The sequence below is a fragment of the Salvelinus namaycush genome, chromosome 7 (assembly GCF_016432855.1).
Source record: "Salvelinus namaycush isolate Seneca chromosome 7, SaNama_1.0, whole genome shotgun sequence".
Classification (NCBI taxonomy): Eukaryota; Metazoa; Chordata; class Actinopteri; order Salmoniformes; family Salmonidae; genus Salvelinus; species Salvelinus namaycush.
In genome coordinates, this window is record NC_052313.1 from 8115802 (window position 1) to 8137803 (window position 22002).

Below are 22002 nucleotides of genomic sequence, written 5' to 3' on the forward strand. Positions count from 1 at the left end.
TCCGATTACACATCATTATACATGTCGTGTTATACTGTCACGCTAGGCTATATCTTCTCAATGTCATTAACCAGCCAGGAATCTATCATTAGTCCTTGGGTCAAAGATAATGATTACGGTAAATAAACTACTATAGATTAATAATTGTTTGGTTATGGTACTTGAAAGTAAAATACATTTGTTTATTATTTGCTTATTAGGATCCCCATTAGCTTTTGCAGAAGCAGCATCTACTCGCCATGGGGTCCACAGTCAGACATTGGCTGCAGCCATTGAGCATGTCTTTGGAGTAAATACTCTATACACACTATGCCCGGGTGTATCCAAGCTTGTTTATTGGGCAATATGGAAAACGATTTGTTTACTCTCTGAGAAATGCATTAATACACGGTTGAGGGTTTGCTACCGTGCAAACAAAATGATAAAAGACACCATTTACTGTTATTGCATGAGTTAGATCGATGAGTCCGTTTTATATTGTAAAACACCCAATGAGATGAATTAGCATTTTCTTTCCAACAAAGAGTAGGAAATCTCTTAGTGAGCATTAAGTGATTGAGAAGATAGAATTACCACTGCAGGGCCTAATAGGGATACATAATGAATACGTGATGCCTCATTCACACACACATGCACACGCACATGCATATGCACACGCACGCACGCACACACACGCACACACGCACGCACGCACGCACGCACGCACGCACGCACGCACGCACGCACGCACGCACGCACGCACGCACACATATATTACATGTGCAAGACACATGCACGCGCACACATGCACACACGCACACACACACGCACGCGCGCACGCACACACACACACACACACACAAATATATTACATGTGCAAGACACATGCACACACACGCACACACACACGCACGCACGCACACACACACACACACACACACACACACACATATATTACATGTGCAAGACACACGCACACACGCACACACACACACACACACACACACACACACACACACACACACACACACACACACACACACACACACACACACACACACACACACACACACACACACACACACACACACACACACACTCCCTAAGATTCCAAATGTGTAAGTGATGCCTGGTCATAAGGACTAGATAAAGATAGTGCTGACGTTGGGAACAGTATAGTCCTTCATTATGTTATAGTTCTACATTATAGTGTCATTACCCTGCTCTGTATTCCGGTAATTAATGCTAGAAGTCATTTTTGGTCTCTATAACACTGCATTGAGTTCACTCTAAAGCCTGCAATGTATAGTTTATTGTTGGTTCTGGTGTAATCACAGGAGGCTACTGAGGGGAGGAAGGTGCAAAATAATGGCCACAGAGTACTGCAGGTCAGTGTGGCCTATTTCAAGCTTTTACTGTTATAATAACCAGTGGTCTAAAGCACTTAAGTAAAAATACTTCAAAGTACTACTTAAGTAGTTTTTTGGGGTATCTGTACTTTACTTTACTATTCATATTTTTGGCTACTTTTACTTCACTACATTCCTAAAGAAAATAAAGTACTTTTTTCTCCATGTATATTCCCTGACACCCAAAAGTACTCGTTACATTTTGAATGCTAAGCAGGACAGGACATTTGCTTAATTCACACAATTATAAAGAGAACATCCCTAATGCTTCTGATCTGGCAGACTCACTAAACACATGCTTTGTTTATAAATTATGTTTGAGTGTTGGAACATGCCCCTGGCTATCCATAAATTAAAAACATTAGAAAATGGTGCCGTCTGGTTTGTTTTATATAAGGAATTTGAAATTTATACTTTTACTTTTGTTACTTAAATATATTTTAGCAATTACATATACTTTTGATACTTAACTTTATTTAAAACCAACTACTTTTAGACTTTTACTCAAGTAGTATTTTACTGTGTGACTTTCACTTTTATTGAGTCATTTTCCTTTAAGGTGCCTTAACTTTTACTGGAGTATGACACTTTGGTACTTTTCACATCCGTACAAACACACATCCACATGCCATCCACACATGACACTCCAGCTAAACTCTACTGCAACAGTGGAGTGAGAGGTTAGAGCTTAGTTGGCTTTCTAGAAACCTTGTGTGAATACAGTTTATTCATTCATATGAGTGGTGAGTTAATGGAAAGAACACTGTTTTCATCTGTCCCTCGTTTCCATCACTCTCTCCTTCTTTAGCCATCAAGTTTCAGTAGTATCTCAGGAAATGAAGAAATCATCCTTGACAGTAAAGTCTGAATGACAGGCTTGGTTACCATGAGTTACCATGAGTAATGTATTCCTCTACAGGAGCTATTCTGTCACTTTGTCTATATGCTGCTCAGGGGAATTCAGTCTGACAAGCAGCCTCAGCTTCAATCTAACACTAGTATTAACTCTTAATTAATCTGGCAGCACTTGGCTCTGCTATATGCCTCCATTGCTACCAGAAACTCTAACTTAATCAGGTGAATTAGTGTGTGTGCGCGTGCGCGTGCGCGTGTGCGTGTGCGTGTGTGTGTGTGTGTGTGTGTACCAAGGAGACCAGAGTGGATTCTCTGTATAATTTATTCTAGAAAACAAAAAAGGATTATCTTTGTGCTGGAGGGAGAGCTGTCAGAGACTGACTGAACAGCATGGAGCCTGTCACAGACACACACACGCATACACACACACGCATACACATGCACACACACGCGCATTCATTCATACATACGCACACATGCATGCACGAACACACACACACACACGTCCCTTATTCAAACATTGTTTCTTTGGAGAGCTGCCGACACAGCTTACGCTGATTCGCCATCCCCGTCCACAACACCCTAGCAAAACCAAAGCCTACTTGAAGGTAACGGAGCTCATTGTTGCCCCTTGTGGCCAGTTTCCATGTACTCTCCCGACTTGTGGCCAGTTTCCATGTACTCTCCCGACTTGTGGCCAGTTTCCATGTACTCTCCCGACTTGTGGCCAGTTTCCATGTACTCTCCCGACTTGTGGCCAGTTTCCATGTACTCTCCCGACTTGTGGCCAGTTTCCATGTACTCTCCCGACTTGTGGCCAGTTTCCATGTACTTTCCCGACTTGTGGCCAGTTCCATGTACTCTCCCGACTTGTGGCCAGTTTCCATGTACTCTCCCGACTTGTGGCCAGTTTCCATTTACTCTCCTGACTTGTGGCCAGTTTCCATGTACTCTCCCGACTTGTGGCCAGTTTCCATTTACTCTCCTGACTTGTGGCCAGTTTCCATGTAATCTCTCGACGTCCTCAGACATGTATCACAGGTGACCTGATGGCTCATCAATATAACAATAACACCTAATATGACACAAAGCCTTTTCAGGAGCAGCGCGCACACACACACAGTGAAAGCGTGTTTTGTATAAAACCATTAAGCCAATTCCATTCAGAATCTGTTGTATAACTTTAATAATGAGATCTGACATTCTAATAGAGAGGGAGCAAGGGAGAGAGAGAAAGAGACACACACACACACACAGAGCGAGAGGGAGATGGAGAGGGAGAAAAGAAGAGGAGAGAGAGGGAGAGGGAGAGAGAGAGCGAGATGGAGAGAGGGAGAGGGAGAAAGGGAGAGGGAGAAACACTGGCAACTTAGTAAAAGTTCTTAAATGTTTTAGAATTTTTAATTGTAGAACTTTTACAGCGGAGACAAAGGTGGAACTATTATACCTGTCTCCCATTATGGTGATATCACCCTCATACCTGTCTCCCAGTATGGTGATATCACCCTCATACCTGTCTCCCATTATGGTGATCTGACCTCATACCTGTCTCCCATTATGGTGATCTGACCTCATACCTGTCTCCCATTATGGTGATCTGACCTCATACCTGTCTCCCATTATGGGGATATCACCCTCATACCTGTCTCCCATTATGGTGATCTGACCTCATACCTGTCTCCCATTATGGTGATCTGACCTCATACCTGTCTCCCATTATGGTGATATCACCCTCATACCTGTCTCCCATTATGGTGATCTGACCTCATACCTGTCTCCCATTATGGTGATCTGACCTCATACCTGTCTCCCATTATGGGGATATCACCCTCATACCTGTCTCCCATTATGGTGATCTGACCTCATACCTGTCTCCCATTATGGTGATCTGACCTCATACCTGTCTCCCATTATGGTGATCTGACCTCATACCTGTCTCCCATTATGGGGGTATCACCCTCATACCTGTCTCCCATTATGGTGATCTGACCTCATACCTGTCTCCCATTATGGTGATCTGACCTCATACCTGTCTCCCATTATGGTGATCTGACCCTCATACCTGTCTCCCATTATGGTGATCTGACCTCATACCTGTCTCCCATTATGGTGATTTGACCTCATACCTGTCTCCCATTATGGGGATCTCATCTCATACCTGTCTCCCATTATGGTGATCTCACCTCATACCTGTCTCCCATTATGGTGATCTCACCCTCATACCTGTCTCCCATTATGGTGATCTCACCTCATACCTGTCTCCCAGTATGGTGATCTCACCCTCATACCTGTCTCCCATTATGGTGATCTCACCTCATACCTGTCTCCCATTATGGTGATATCACCCTCATACCTGTCTCCCATTATGGTGATCTCACCCTCATACCTGTCTCCCATTATGGTGATCTGACCTCATACCTGTCTCCCATTATGGTGATCTGACCTCATACCTGTCTCCCATTATGGGGATCTCATCTCATACCTGTCTCCCATTATGGTGATCTCACCCTCATACCTGTCTCCCATTATGGTGATATCACCCTCATACCTGTCTCCCATTATGGTGATCTCACCCTCATACCTGTCTCCCATTATGGTGATCTGACCTCATACCTGTCTCCCATTATGGTGATCTCACCTCATACCTGTCTCCCATTATGGTGATCTCACCTCATACCTGTCTCCCATTATGGTGATCTCACCTCATACCTGTCTCCCATTATGGTGATCTCACCTCATACCTGTCTCCCAGATTCCAGGATATGCATATAATTGGTACCATTGGATAGAAAACACTTTGATGTTTGTAGACAATTTAAAGTAATGTATGATACTATAACACAATTGATATGGTATTTGAAAATCCAAAGAAAAACCAACCGGAATTCTTTTGTTGACGTCGCAGGCTCTTGTAATGGAAAGCTATGGGTCCTTTAAGCGTTGCACTTAGTGATGTGTTGGATTTGCCCCAAATATAACGCTTTGTATTCAGGACATTAAGTACATTTCTTCACCACATTTTTTGCAGTTTTACTTCAGTACCTTATTGCAAACAGGATGCATATTTTGTAATATTTTTTATTCTGTACAGGCTTCCTTCTTTTAGGTTAATATTGTGGAGTTGCTACAATCTTATTGATTCATCCTCAGTTTCCCCCTATCACAGCCAAGACATTTACATTTTAGTCATTTAGCAGACACTCTTATCCAGAGTGACTTACAGTAGAGAGTCGTTTCATACTCTTTTTTTTAACCCGTACTGTAACTGTTTTAAACTCTGTAAGTGTTTTAAACTCTGTAACTGTTTTAAACTCTGTAACTGTTTTAAAGTCACCATTGGCCTCAAGGTGAAATCCCTTTAGTGGTTTCCTTTCTATCCGGCCACTGAGTTAGGAAAGACGCCTGTATCTTTGTAGTGACTGGGTGTATTGATACACCATCCAAAGTGTAATTAATAACTTCACCATGCTCAAAGGGGGATATTCAATGTCTGTTTTGTTTTTTGTAAATTCACTGCTCAAATCAGGGACCTTACAGATAATTGTATATGTGGGGTACAGAGATGAGGTAGTCATTCAAAAATTATGTTAAACACTATTATTGCACAGTGAGTCCATAAAACTTATTATGATTTGTTAAGCACATTTTTACTTGTGAACTTATTTAGGCTTTCCATAACAAAGGGGTTAAATACTTATTGAGTCAAGACATTTCTGCTTTTACCACTTTGACATTATGGGCTATTGTATGTTGCCCAGTGACACTAACTCTCAATTTAATACATTTTAAATGCAGGATGTAACACAATAAAATGTGGGGAAAATCAAGGGGTGTGAATACTTTCTTAAGGCTCTGTGTACAGTGATATAATTAAGTATCTTCCTGAAGAGGTTTTTAGTTTTGTCTAGAAACGCAACAGCTTCTTCGTAAGGAGAAGTATATTAGCTGGTTAGAAACATGTCAGTGTTTGTTTTTGAAAGGTTGTCGCTGAGGTTTAAGAAAAGCATTCATTACTTTTTGAATGTTAATGTTAACTAAATTTGTCTCTAGTCGAAACATCACATTTTTCTCTTGAATGTTGAGTTTTAGCTCAAATTTCACCTGCCCACAGAAACACACACACACACAGACACACACAGATTATGCACACACAGACACACACACACCCCGTCACACACAACTCTCACCTGCCCCTAGCATACACCTTAAAACATTGCCAAACAGACAGTTTTTCAGAGTGGCTTTGAGGAAAGTTTTGTTCAAATCTATCCAAATCAAATCAAATCAAATTGTATTAGTCACATACGCCGAATACAACAGGTGTAGACCTTACAGTTAAATGCTTAATTACAAACCCCTAACCAACAATGCAGTTTAAAAAATATGAATAATAATAAGAAATCAAAGGAACAAGGTTCTCTGTGCGATTAACATAATACTCCAGAGAATATTGATTCTAATGAATTCCTAGCTGGATATCAATGGATAATTACGACATGACTTTAAACCGGAAGGATGGAACAGACGCTGGAGTAAATCACCAACCAAGCTGATGTGTTAGTTAGATTGTGTAGAAGTGGGTCTATACGTACACAATTCAGCGCCGAAGAAGACGATGCTATTTATGAACTAATAGAGTAAGAGTTAGTAAATAAAATGATAGTAAAAATGTGGAAATTTAGCCACAGGGTACAATCTGTGTCAGAGACATTGAACTCTCTGGATGAATACATGAGGAAATATGAATACATTATACAGTCTATAATTTCCAGATATGGATTTAAGACCATATAGAAATACCATTTGAGACCCACCATGTATGCATGGTTCCCTCTTATAGCTATGTCACATTAACGATTCTTTATCCTCCTCCTATGGGACCTTAAATTCTTATTTTATTGAGCAAGGTTTATGGAGGTCATATCGTCTTTGGAAGACCGTATAAGTAGGATGAAGTTGGAGGAGTTTAAAACCCAACCTTATGTGACTATTTAGTAAGGATTTGTATCCAAAGTTTCAACATGAAATCCACTGTGGTGCTGCCAGCATCATGATCCAATCAAATGTGTCACTGTGATAGTTTGGCAGTACCTATTACAGGGAGTCACGCTGCAATCCACTGACTGAGCCACAGGAACCACCTAGCCCCAGAATTTGATAAATCACCAGCTTAGAAGGAACGGTAGGAAACGGTTAAAGGTTTCCACAGTTACAGGTGTTCTGAGATTCCCATGTTAAAGACCTGGCCTATCTTCAATTACACTCACTGAGTCTGTACTAGTCAAGGCTTTCTTTAAGTTTGGGTCAGTCATAGTGGTCAGGTATTCTGCCACTCTGTACTCTCTGTTTAGGGCCAAATAGCATTCTTGTTTGCTCAGTTTTCTTGTTAATTATTTCCAATGTCTCAAGTAATTATTTTTTTGTTTTCTCATGATTTGGTTTGGTCTAATTGTGTTGCTGGCTCAGTGGGGTCTGTTTGTGTTTGTGAACAGAGCTCCAGTACCAGCTTGCTTAGGGGACTCTTCTCCAGATTCATCTCTCTGTAGGTGATGGCTTTGTTATGGAAGATTTGGGAATCGCTTCCTTTTAGTTGATTGTAGAATTTAGCGTCTCTTTTCTGGATTTTGATAATTAGCGGGTATCGGCCTAATTCTGCTATGCATGCATTATTTGGTGTTTTACATTGCACACTGAGGATATTTTTGCAGAATTCTGCATACAGAGTCTCAATTTGGTGTTTGTCCCATTTAGTGAATTCTTGGTTGGTGAGCGAACCCCAGACCTCACAACCATAAAGGGCAATGGGTTCTATAACTGATTCCAGTATTTTTTGCCAGATCCTAATTGGTATGTTCAATTTTATGTTCCTTTTAATGGCATAGAATGCCCTTCTTGCCTTGTCTCTCAGATCGTTCAAAGCTTTGTGGATGTTACCTGTGGCGCTAATGTTTAGGCCACGGTATGTATAGTTTTGTGTGTGCTCTAGGAAACAGTATCTAGATAGAATTTGTATTTGTGGTCCTGGGAACTGGACCTTTTTTGGAACACCATTATTTTGGTCTTACTGAGATTTACTGTCAGGGCCCAGGTCTGGCAGAATCTGTGCAGAATATCTAGGTGCTGCTGTAGGCCCTCCTTGGTTGGTGACAGAAGCACCAGATCATCAGCAAACAGTAGACATTTGACTTCAGATTCTAGTAGGGTGAGGCCGGATGCTGCAGACTGTTCTAGTGCCCTCGCCACTAGTTGATATATATGTTGAAGAGGGTGGTGCTCTGCAAGCAGAGTCTGAACATCAGAGAGGATGGCATTGTCTCCCTCAATCCGAGCAATGGCTACTGCTATAGGTTTCAGGAGTTTCAGGCTGCTTACCACTCTCTCCCAAAATACATCATCCAGGAGGATCCTCTTGATGGGGCTGTCCATATCGGCAGACTGTTATATGGCCATGTCTTGGAGAGACTTCTTCCCCTCCAGGAGACTGTCAAACATGATGACAACACCACCCCAACAGGTGATGCTGGGCAGCTTCAATACAGTGCTCTTATTATTCTCACTTTGCTTGGCGAGGTAGGTTGCTGCTATAACTTGATGACCCTTCACATACCTAACCATTTCCTTGGCTCTCTTGTAGAGTGTATCCATTGTTTTCAGTTCCATGATGTCCTTGAGGAGCAGATTCAATGCATGAGCAGCACAGCCAATGGGTGTGATGTGAGGGTAGGACTCCTCCATTTTAGACAAAGCAGCCTTCATGTTCGCAGCATTGTCTTTTACCAGAGCAAATACCTTCTGTGGTCAAAGGTCATTGATGACTGCCTTCAGCTCATCTGCAATGTAGAGACCGATGTTTCTGTTGTCCCTTGTGTCTGTGCTCTTGTAGAATACTGGTTTAGGGGTGGAGATGATGTAGTTAATTATTCCTTGCTCACGAACATTCGACCACCCATCAGAGATGATTGCAATACAGTCTGCTTTCTCTATGATTTGCTTGACCTTCACTTGAACTCTGTTGAACTCTGCATCCAGCAAATGAGTAGATAAAGCATGTCTGGTTGGAGAGGTGTATGCTGGACGAATCTCTTCCAATACACATTGCCTGTGAGCATCAGAGGTGAACCAGTTGCATACACAGCTCGAGCAAGACATTTATCAGCATTTCTCTGACTACGTTCCTCCATTGAGTAAAAAAAAACTTCTGATTCCAGGAAGACCATGAGCTGTTGCTATCGATAAGGTGTCTGATTCATCATTTTCACCTCGAATAGAAGTAGAGGGACTTTTGTCAGAGGTTGCTTGTTGGGAGTGCTGAGGGAACTTCATGCACTTGGCCAGATGATTCTGCATCTTTGTTACATTCGTCACACGGTACAGAAATGTACTGTAAAGTTTCCGACCCTTTGCAACCCTAGTTGAGATAACATCTAACAATGACGGGCTATAATGTGAACCCAGTTCTGTTGAGACAACATCTAACACTGACAGGCTATAATGTAAACCCTGTTCGGTTGGAGAAAACTAGACCAGGTCATCTGCATAGAGAAGGAGCTTAATTTCTTTGTTGTCTAGGAGGAGCCCAGGAGCTGTAGATATTAAAACAATGTTGGTCACAGATTGAACCCTCATCCCTGTGTAAAAAAACAACAACTTTAACACATTTATTTTAATTGTACATTGATATAATAACATCATAGGGTCTTCCTCCAATTCCACTTTGAATGAGTTTGAGGGAGAATCCTTTATGCCAGATGGAGTTGAATGATTTTTTGAAGTCAATAAAGCACGCAAATATTTGACCCTGGATGGATTGATGAACATGTTTTTTTATAAGGGTGTGTAGGATGTCGATGTTGTCAGATGTTCTTTGTTTCGGTAGGGAGACACTGTTTTCGTTGAGAAAAATCTGTATTCTCGTATTTATTATGTTACAGAAAAGCTTCCCTAGATTACTGGGCACACTCATACCACGATAATTATTAGGGTCATATTTGTCTCCCCTTTTGAATATGGGCATTATTATGTCTTTATTCCGTAATTCTAGAATGTATCCTACATTTAACACCAGAGGGAAGAGCTTGAGTGTGGCTTCCTGCAGCTTAGGGCTGTTTTTCTTCAGCATCTCATTGCAGATACCGTCTGGCCCACAAGCTTAACCGCATTTGAGGGCTTTGATTTTCTATTTCAGCTCCGTTATTATGATGGGTATACAGGGCCTTCAGAAGATATTCATACCCCTTGACTTATTCCACATTTTGTTGTGTTACAGCCTGAAATCAAAAATGGATTAAATGTTTTATTCTTTTCTCACCCATCTACACACAATACCCCATAATGACGAAGTGAAACTTGCTTTTAGAAATGTTTTCACATTTATTGAAAATGAAACAGAAATATCTCATTTACATAAGCATTCGCACACCTCAGTCAATACTTTGTAGAAGCCCCATTGGCAGCGATTACAGCTGTGAGTCTTTTTGGGTAAGCCTCTAAGAGCTTCCCACTGCTGGATTGTGCATCATTTGCCCATTATTCTTTTCAAAATTCTTCAAGCTCTGTCAAATTGGTTGTTGATCTTTGCTAGAAAATATTTTTAAGTAGATTTAAGTCAAAACTAACTCGGCCACTCAAGAACATTCACTGTCTTCTTGGTAAACAATTCCAGTGTAAATGTGTCCTTGTGTTTTAGATCATTGTCCTGTTGAAAGGTGAACTTCTCTCCCACTGTCTGGTGGACAGCAGACTGAACCAGGTTTTCCTCTAGGATTTTGCCTGTGGATAGCTCCATTACGTTTATTTTTTCCTGAAAAACTCCCCAGTGTTTAACAACATAGCCGCTGGAAGTAGTTTGGGGGTGGGGATGCTGCAACGGCTATATTGGTCTGCCAATGCAGGACTAGTAAAGGCCCAGTGCTCTACTTTTGTGTTTATTAATTATTATTTTTTAATTCTGATATTTCTGGGGGTGCTGCAGCACCCTCAGCACCTATACTTCCTGCAGCTATGCATAACGATGACAAGCATACCCATAACATGATGCAGCCATCACTATACTTGAAAATATTGTAGTGACTGGGTATGTAGTGACTGGTTTGTAGTGACTGGGTATGATGATACACCATCCAAAGTGTAATTAATAACTTCTCCATGCTCAAAGGGATATTCAATGTATTTTTTCCCCACCCATCTACCAATAGGTGCCTTTTGCCCAGCATTGGAGAACCTCCCCAGTCTTTGTGCTTGAATATATGTTTGAAATTCACTGTTCGACTGAGGGATCTTACAGATAATTGTTTAACAAAGGGGTTGAATAGTTATTGACTCAAGATATTTTGGCGTTTCATTGTAAACATTTTGAAACACATAATTCCACTTAACATTATGAATTATTGTGTATAGTCAAGTGACAAAAAAACTCAAATGAATCCATTTTAAATTCATTTGTCACACCCTGACCTTAGTTATCTTTGTTTTCTTTATTATTTTGGTTAGGTAAGGGTGTGACATGGGGGCTGTATGTGTTTTGTCTTGTCTAGGGGTTTTGTATGTTTATGGGGTGTGTACTAGTCTAGGTGTTTGTATGTCTATGGTTGCCTAGATTGGTTCTCAATTAGAGGCAGCTGTTTATCGTTGTCTCTGATTGGGAACCTGATTGGGAACAGGGACAAGGTGGAATCGCAATTCAACTGCTCAGACATGAGACGCATGTGGCAGGGTCTACAGGAAATCACGGACTACAAAAACAAAAACAGCCACGTCACGGATACCGACATCATGCTTCCAAAAAAACTAAACACCTTCTTTGCCCGCTTTGATAATAATAATAATAATAATCTAGTGCCACCGTCGTGGCTCGCTAACAAAGACTGTTCCTGTACCCAATAAGGCAAAGATAACTGAACTAAATGACTACCGCCCAGTAGCACTCACTTCTGTCATCATGAAGTGCTTTGAGAGGCTAGTCAAGGATCATATCACCGCCACCATACCAGCCACCCTAGACACACTTCAGTTTGCATACCGCCCCAACTGGTCCACAGATGACACAGTCGCCATCACACTGCCCTATCCCATCTGGACCAAAATAATACCTATGTAAGAATGCTGTTCATTGACTACAGCTTAGCATTCAACACCATAGTACCCTCCAAGCTCATCATTAAGCTGAAGGCCCTGGGTCTCAACCCCTCCTTGTGCAACTGGGTGCTGGACTTTCTGTCTCTCTCTCTCTCTCTCTCTCTCTCTCTCTCTCCCTCTCTCTCTCTCTCTCTAGTTGGGAGGAGCAGGTTGATTCAGACAAATTATCAACTTGCGTCTGCCAAGTGAGCCCACAGCCATATCAATGTCACGTTACAATATTAATGATTATCATAAATAAGAAATTACAACATTAACTGCAATCTAGGCTCTAATTAGGGAAAGAGGGCATGGAAGGTTTTGATGCTCCCCTTAAAACCAATTTGACGGTTTGGTGAGAACACATTCAAACACTCTACCCCTCCTATCACTATATCCCTACATTCACTATATCCCTCCAATCACTATATCCCTCCAATCACTATATCCCTCCTATCACTATATCCCTCCTATCACTATATCCCTCCTATCACTATATCCCTCCTATCACTCTACCCCTCCTATCACTCTACCCCTCCTATCACTCTGTCCCTCCTATCACCCTATCCCTCCAATCACTATATCCCTCCTATCACTATATCCCTCCTATCACTATATCCCTCCTATCACTATATCCCTCCTGTCACTATATCCCTCCTATCACTATACCCCTCCCATCACTATACCCCTCCCATCACTATACCCCTCCCATCACTATATCCCTCCAATCACTATATCCCTCCTGTCACCCTGTCCCTCCTATCACTATACCCCTCCTATCACTCTGTCCCTCCTATCACTCTATCCCTCCTATCACTATATCCCTCTATCCCTCCTATCACTATATCCCTCCTATCACTATATCCCTCCTATCACTATATCCCTCTATCACTATATCCCTCTATCCCTCCTATCACTATATCCCTCCTATCACTCTGTCACTCCTATCACTCTGTCACTCCTATCACTATGTCCCTCCTATCACTATATCCCTCCTATCACTCTACCCCTCCTATCACTCTATCCCTCCTATCACTCTGTCCCTCCTATCACTCTATCCCTCCTATCACTCTATCCCTCCTATCACTCTGTCACTCCTATCACTCTGTCCTTCCTATCACTCTACCCCTCCTATCACTCTACCCCTCCTATCACTCTGTCCCTCCTATCACCCTGCCCCTCCTATCACTATGTTCCCCTTATCACTATATCCCTCCTATCACTCTGTCCCTCATATCACTATATCCCTCCTATCACTATATCCCTCCTATCACTATATCCCTCCTATCACTATATCACTCTATCCCTCCTATCACTCTGTCCCTCCTATCACTCTGTCCCTCCTATCACTCTACCCCTCCTATCACTCTATCCCTCCTATCACTCTACCCCTCCTATCACTCTACCCCTCCTATCACTCTACCCCCCCTATCACTCTACCCCTCATATCACTCTGTCCCTCCTATCACTCTATCCCTCCTATCACTCTACCCCTCATATCACTCTGTCCCTCCTATCACTCTATCCCTCCTATCACTCTATCCCTCCTATCACTCTGTCCCTCCTATCACTCTACCCCTCCTATCACTCTACCCCTCCTATCACTCTATCCCTCCTATCACTATGTCCCTCCTATCACTATGTCCCTCCTATCACTATGTCCCTCCTATCACTCTGTCCCTCCTATCACTCTGTCCCTCCTATCACTCTGTCCCTCCTATCACTCTACCCCTCCTATCACTCTGTCCCTCCTATCACTCTGTCCCTCCTATCACTCTGTCCCTCCTATCACTCTACCCCTCCTATCACTCTGTCCCTCCTATCACTCTATCCCTCCTATCACACTGTCCCTCCTATCACTCTGTCCCTCATATCACTCTCTACCTCTATAGGAGGGGAGAATGGGGAATATTCTCTCATATTTAACATCAGCTCAAGAAACCTTCCAAGTGTGAGATACAGGAATGGGCGGTGTGTGTGTGTGTGTGTTTCAGTTCATTGTAAGGATGTGTTTTGTATGTTTTACATAAACAATATGCAAATTAACTTGTTGGTTTTTTCTTCTTATTTCTCATGTCTTTGTTTCCTCTCCTCTCCTCTCCTCTCCTCTCCTCTCCTCTCCTCTCCTCTCCTCTCCTCTCCTCTCCTCTCCTCTCCTCTCCTCTCCTCTCCCCCACCATAAACCTGATTCAACAGGTCAGTGATCAGGGGATGAACTATGTCTTGTATCCCTATTTCCCCCTTGCAGCCCCATCGTCCCCCGGTGTCGACTCCGCCTCTTTGCAGCGAGCAGGCAGCCACAGCGCCGGAGGAAGCAGCCACAGCGCCGGGGGAAGCTACGGTCGTGGGGGTGCCAATAACTATGCTACAGTGGGCCCAGGATATACAGCAGAGGCCTATGCTACAGACCCCTACACTGCAGACCCCTACCGTACACTGCAGTACTGCCCATCTGTAGAGTCTCCATACAGCAAGTCTGGACCAGCCCTGCCACCTGAGGGCACGCTTGCACGATCACCATCTATAGACTCCATACAGAAAGACCCAAGGTAGGATAACTCACACTCACACACACTCGCCCTCCTACACACAAACACTCCCACACACACAACATCAATCACTCTTTCAATCATGCAAAGCTTTATAGGTCTGGCCTGTGGAGGTCACTGTACTGTGGAGGTCACTGGCCTGTGGAGGTCACTGTCCTGTGGCGGTCACTGGCCTGTGGAGGTCACTGTCCTGTGGAGGTCACTGGCCTGTGGAGGTCACTGTCCTGTGGAGGTCACTGTCCTGTGGAGGTCATTGTCCTGTGGCGGTCACTGTCCTGTGGAGGTCACTGTCCTGTGGAGGTCACTGTCCTGTGGAGGTCACTGTCCTGTGGAGGTCACTGTCCTGTGGAGGTCACTGTCCTGTGGCGGTCACTGTCCTGTGTGACCTCACATATTGATCCTCTGTCAATCGATTTCAACCAGCTCCAATCATCTCCACACTATGTCTTGGGATTGTAGAGACTAGTAGGAGATCAGAGAGGTCCCCTCTGGAAGGAACTGACAGTCATGTGACCTCTCTTTCTGTGGTATTGATGGGATAACACAATGGAGACTTTGTAATTGTTCATACACAAGCACTGTCATGCACACACACAACAGAGCAACATTACTTATCCTTCCCACTCTGCTGTGATCCAGCCCAGCTTTCCTGGTGTGTTTCATCATTACCATGCATTTGTCAGTTATAAAGAGATATATTTCACATGGTTTTCATGTTTAATTCAGCATCCATCAATCTGAAGAGAGAGGGAGAGAGGTAAGGAGAGACAGAGAGAGAGAATGGATATACCACAAAGGATGTGGGTGTGAGTGTGTGTCTGGCGTGAGTGTGTGTCTGTGCGTGTCTGCGTGTGTGTCTGTGCATGTGTGCGTGTGCGTCTCTTCGTGTGCGTCTGTGCGTGTGTGCGTGTGCGTCTGTGCAGGTGTGTCTGTGCGTGTGTCTGTGCGCATGTGCGTGTGCGTCTGTACGTGCGTGTCTGTGTGTTTGCGTCTGTGTGTGTGTGTGCGTCTGTGTGTGTGTGTGCTTGTGTGTGTGCGTGTGCGTGTCTGTGCGCGTGTGTGTGCGTCTGTGTGTGTGTGTGTGCTTGTGTGTGTGTGTGCTTGTGTGTGTGTGTGCTTGTGTGTGTGTGTGTCTGTGCGCGCGTGTGTGTGTGCTTGTGTGTGTGCGTCTGTGTGTGTGTGTGCTTGTGTGTGTGTGTGCTTGTGCGTGTGTGCTTGTGCGTGTGCGTGTCTGTGCGCGTGTGTCTGTGTGTGTGCCAGTGGAGAATCCTACTGAGCATTGGTGGAGTCCATAATACTGGGATGTGGTGGTGGTAGTACTATCGACTCCCTAGAATTACACATTCAGTGTATTGTGGGAGACAGAGAGCAACACAGAGGGAAAGAGACACACACACACAGAGAGAGAGAGACTGCAGAGAGAGAGAGACTGCAGAGAGAGAGAGACTGCAGAGAGAGAGAGAGAGAGAGAGAGAGAGAGAGAGAGAGAGAGAGAGAGACTGCAGAGAGAGACTGCAGAGAGAGAGAGATAACATAGAGGAATAACAGATTTGGAACCTAATACTTACCGGGGGATACGCGTCTACAGCAACCTTGGGAAAATCCTGCATTATCAGTAACAGCAGACTCCCTGCATTTCCTCATTGAAAACAGCGTACTGAGAATATGTCTTGGCTTTTTACTAAATTACCGTATGACAGACCACGTATTCACCCTGTACTTCCGAATATATATATATATATTTATATATATATATAGGGCCATGTGGTGAGACAGGGATGCAGCTTGTGCCCCACCCTCTTCAACGTATATATATATACGAATTGGTGAGGGCACTAGAATAGTCTGCAGGACCCGGCCTCACCCTACTAGAATCTGAAGCCTACTGTTTCAAATCAAATCAAATTTGATTTGTCACATGCGCCAAATACAACAGTGAAATGCTTACTTACAAGCCTTTAACCAAAAATTATGTAAGAAGTTTAAGTGTTATTAAGTCAAAAATAATAAACAGTAGCAGTAAAATAACAGTAGCGAGGCTATATACAGGGGGTACCGGTACAGAGTCAATGTGGAGGCTATATACAGGGGGTACCGGTACAGAGTCAATGTGCGGGGGCGCCGGTTAGTCGAGGTAATTGAGGTAATATGTACATGTAGGGAGAGTTAAAGTGACAATGCATAGATAATAAACAGAGAGTAGCAGCAGTGTAAAACAGGGGTCTGGGAAGCCCTTTGATTAGCTGTTCAGGAGTCTTATGGCTTGGGTGTAGAAGCTGTTAACTTCTTCGGGGTAGGGGGCAGCATTTTCAATTTTGGATAAATAGCATGCCCAAATTCAACTGCCTGCTACTCATCCCCAGAATATAAGATATGCATATTATTAGTAGATTTGGATAGAAAACACTCTGAAGTTTCTAAAACTGTTTGAATCATGTCTGTGATAATAACAGAACTTATGTAGCAGGCAAAACCCCGGCGACAAACCATTCAGGATTTTTTTTTTTGAGGTCACTGTCTTTTCAATGAGATTTCATTGGAACACCAGATTTCTAAGGGACTTGTTTGCAGCTCCTACCGCTTCCACTGGATGTCACCAGTCTTTGGAAATTGGTTGAGGTTTTTCCTTTGTGTAATGAAGAAGTACGGCCATCTTAAATGAGGGTCACTTAAAGTAAATTGTTTGAGAGAGGGACATTACCAGAAACGTTGCGTCAGCTTGTTTTCTTTTTGAACACAGATCATCCCGTCTTCAATTTCATCGATTATTAACGTTTAAAAATACCTAACGTTGTATTACAAAAGTAGTTTGAAATGTTTTGGTAAAGTTCACATGTAACTTTTGATATATTTTGTAGTGACGTTGCGCAAGTTGGAAGCTGTGTTTTTCTGGATGAAACGCGCCAAATAAATTGACATTTTGGATATATATCGACGGAATTAATCGAACAAAATGACCATTTGTGATGTTTATGGGACATATTGGAGTGGCAACAAAAGAAGTTCGTCAAAGGTAAGGCATGAATTATATTTTTATTTCTGCGTTTTGTGTCGTGCCTGCAGTGTTGAAATATGCTACTCTCTTTGTTTACTGTTGCGCTATCATCAGATAATAGCATCTTATGCTTTCGCCGAAAAGCCTTTTTGAAATCTGACATGTTGGCTGGATTCACAACGAGTGTAGCTTTAATTTGGTATCTTACATGTGTGATTTAATGAAAGTTTGATTTTTATATAATTTTATTTGAATATGGCGCTCTATATTTTCCCTGGCTATTGACCAGGTGGGATGATTGCGTCCCACCTACCCCAGAGAGGTTAAGAAGTCTTTTGGACCTAGACTTGGCGCTCCGGTACCGCCTGCCGTGCGGTAGCAGAGAGAAGCAGTCCAGGACTAGGGTGGCTGGAGTCTTTGACAATTTTTAGGGCCTTCCTTTGACACCGCCTGGTATAGAGGTCCTGGATGGCATGAAGCTTGGCCCCAGTGATGTACTGGGCCATATGCACTACCCTCTGTAGTGCTTTGCGGATGCAGGCCGAGCAGTTGCGATACCAGGCAGTGATGCAATCAGTCAGGATGCTCTCGATGGTGCAGCTGTAGAACCTTTTGAGGATCTGAGGACCCATGCCAAATATTTTCAGTTTCCTGAGGGGGAATAGGCATTGTCGTGCCCTCTTCACAACTGTCTCAGTGTGTTTGGACCATGATAGTTTGTTGGTGATGTGGACACCAAGGAACTTGAAGGTCTCAACTTGCTCCACTACAGCCCCGTCAATGAGAATGGGGGCGTGCTCGGTCCTCCTTTTCCTGTAGTCCACAATAATCTCCTTTGTTTTAATCACGTTGATGGAGAGGTTGTTGTCCTGGCACCACACGGCCAGGTCTTGAACACCTCTCTATAGGCTGTCTCATCGTTGTTGGTGATCAGGCCTATCACTGTTGTGTCATCAGCAAACTTCATGATGGTGTTGGAGTCGTGCCTGGCCATGCAGTCATGAGTGGACATGGAGTACAGGAGGGGCCTGAGCACACACCCCTGAGAGGCCCCCGTGTTGAGGATCAGCGTGGCAGATGTATTGTTACCTACCCGTACCACCTGGGGGCGACCCGTCAGGAAGTCCAGGATCCAGTTGCAGAGGGAGGTGTTGAGTCCCAGGGTCCTTAGCTTAGTGATGAGCTTAGAGGGCACTATGATGTTGAACACAGAGCTGTATTCAATGAATAGCATTCTCACTTAGGTGTTCCTTTTGGCCAAATGGGAAAGGGCAGTGTTGGGTGCAATAGAGATTGCATCATCTGTGGATCTGTTGGGGCGGATCTAGGGTTCTATGCAAATTAGAGTTTTTCTAGGGTTTCTGGGATAATGGTTTCGAAGTGAGCCATGACCAGCCTTTCAAAGCACTTCATGGCTACAGACGCGAGTGCTTCGGGTCCGTAGTCCTTTAGGCAGATTACCTTAGTGTTCTTGGGCACGGGGACTATGCTGGTCTGCTTAAAACATATTGGTATTACAGACTCAGTCAGGGACAGGTTGAAAATGTCAGTGAAGACACTTGCCAGTTGGTCAGCGTATGCCTGGAGTACACGTCCTGATAATCCGTCTGTGAATGTTGACCTGTTTAAAGGTCTTACTCACATCGGCTACGGAGAACATGATCACACAGTCGTCCAGAACAGCTGATACTCTGATAATGCATGCTTCAGTGTTACTTGCCTCGAAGCGAGCATAGAAGTAATTTAGCTCATCTGGTAGGTTCGTGTCACTGGGCATCTCGCGGCTGTGCTTCCCTTTGTAATAGCTTGCAAGACCTGCCACATCTGACGAGCGTCGGAGCAGGTGTAGTATGATTCAATATTTGTCCTGTATTGACGCTTTGCCTGTTTGATGGTTTGTCGGAGGGCATAACAGGATTTCTTATAAGCTTCCGGGTTAGAGTCCAGCTCCTTGAAAGCGGCAGCTCTACCCTTTAGTTAAGTGAGGATGTTGCGTATAATCCATTGCTTCTGGTTGGGGTTTGTACGTACAGTCACTGTGGGGACGACTTCATCAATGCACTTATTGATGAAGCCAATGACCGATGTGGTGTACTCCTCAAGGCCATTGGAAGAATCCAGGAACATATTCCAGTCTGTGCAAGCAAAACAGTCCTGTAGCTTGGCATCTGCTTCATCTGATCATTTTCTTATGCACTGAGACACTGGTTGCTTCCTGCTTTAGTTTTTCCTTGTAAGCAGGAATCAGGAGGATATAATTATGGTCATATTTGCCAAATGGAGAGCGAGGTAAAGCTTTGTAAGCATCTCTGTGTGTGGAGTAAAGGTGGTCTAGAAATGTTTTCCCGCACATTTAACATGCTGGTAGAAATTAGGTAAAACGGATTTGAGTTTCCCTGCATTAAAATCCCCGGCAACTAGGAGCGCCACCTCTGGATGAGCGTTTTCCTGTTTGCATATGACCGTATACAGCTCATTGAGTGCGGTCTTAGTCCCAGCATCAGTTTGTGGTGGTAAATAGACAGCTACGAAGAATATAGATGAAAACTCTCTTGGTAAATAGTATGGTCTAAAGCTTTTCATGAGATACTCTACCTCAGGCGAGCAAAACCTCAAGACTTCCTTCGATTTTGTGCACCAGCTGTTGTTTACAAACATTCATAGACCTCCACCCCTTGTCTTACCAGAGGCCGCTGTTCTATCCTGCTGAAAAAGCTTAAAACCCGCCAGCTGTATGTTATTAATGTCGTAGTTCATGACTCGGTGAAACATAAGATATTACAGTTTTTAATGTCCCATTGGTAGGATATACGTGATCGTAGTTTGTCTATTTTATTACTGATTGATTGTACATTGGCTAATAGGACCGATGGTAAAGGTAGATTACCCTCTCGGTGACGGATCCTTACAAGGCACCCGGATCTTCGTCCTCAATACCTCCGCCTCTTTCTCCTGTGTATGACAGGGATGAAGGCCTTGTCGGGCGTCTAAAGTAAATCCTTCCCTTCTGACTCGTTGAAGAAAAACTCTTCCTCCAGTACGGGGTGAGTAATCGCTGTCCGGATTAGAGGTCGACCGATTAATCGGAATGGCAGATTAATTAGGGCCGATTTCATAACAATCGGAAATCGGTATTTTTGGACACCGATTTAGCCCAACATTTTTTTACACCTTTATTTAATCTTTATTTAAATAGGCAAGTCAGTTAAGAACACATTCTTATTTTCAATGACGGCCCAGGAACGGTGGGTTAACTGCCTCGTTCAGGGGCAGAACGACATATTTTTACCTTGTCAGCTCGGGGGATTCAATCTTGCAACCTTACAGTTAACTAGTCCAACGCTCTAACCACCTGATTACAATGCACTCCACGAGGAGCCTGCCTGTTACGCGAATGCAGAAGAAACCAAGGTACGTTGCTAGCTAGCATTAAACTTATCTTATAAAAAACTATCAATCAATCAATCAATCATAATCACTAGTTAACTACACATGGTTGATGATATTACTAGTTTATCTAGCGTGTCCTGCGTTGCATATAATCGATGCGGTGTGTATCGTTGCTCCAATGTGTACCTAACCATAAACATCAATGCCTTTCTTAAAATCAATACACAGAAGTATATTTATTTAAACCTGCATATTTAGCTAAAAGAAATCCAGGTTAGCAGGCAATATTAACCAGGGTCTGCACGCAGAGTCAGTGTATATGTAATAGTTTGGGCCGCCTAATTTGCGGTTCCGTATTTCACTGAAAGAATAAACGTCTTGTTTTCGAGATGATAGTTTCCGGATTCAACCATATTAATGACCTAAGGCTCGTATTTCTGTGTGTTATTATGTTATAACTAAGTCTATGATTTGATAGAGCAGTCTGACTGAGCGGTGGTAGGCAGCAGCAGGCTCGTAAGCATTCATTCAACCAGCACTTTCCTGCGTTTTGCCAGAAGCTCTTCGCTGTGCTTCAAGCCTATCAACTCCCGAGATTAGGCTGGTGTAACCGATGTGAAATGGCTAGCTAGTTAGTGGGGTGCGCGCTAATAGCGTTTCAAACGTCACTCGCTCTGAGACTTGGAGTAGTTATTCCCCTTGCTCTGCATGG

General features: G+C 43.4%; 1 protein-coding gene across 1 annotated transcript in view; it reads left to right on the forward strand.

Moving 5' to 3' along the window:
• LOC120050489 (catenin delta-2-like) overlaps nt 1–22002 on the forward strand; it is a 363309-nt gene that overhangs the window by 121549 nt on the left and 219758 nt on the right. Inside the window, exon 11 of the mRNA XM_038997076.1 lies at nt 14512–14905. Coding sequence (XP_038853004.1) covers nt 14512–14905 — 394 coding nt within the window. The remainder of the gene's footprint in view (nt 1–14511; nt 14906–22002) is intronic.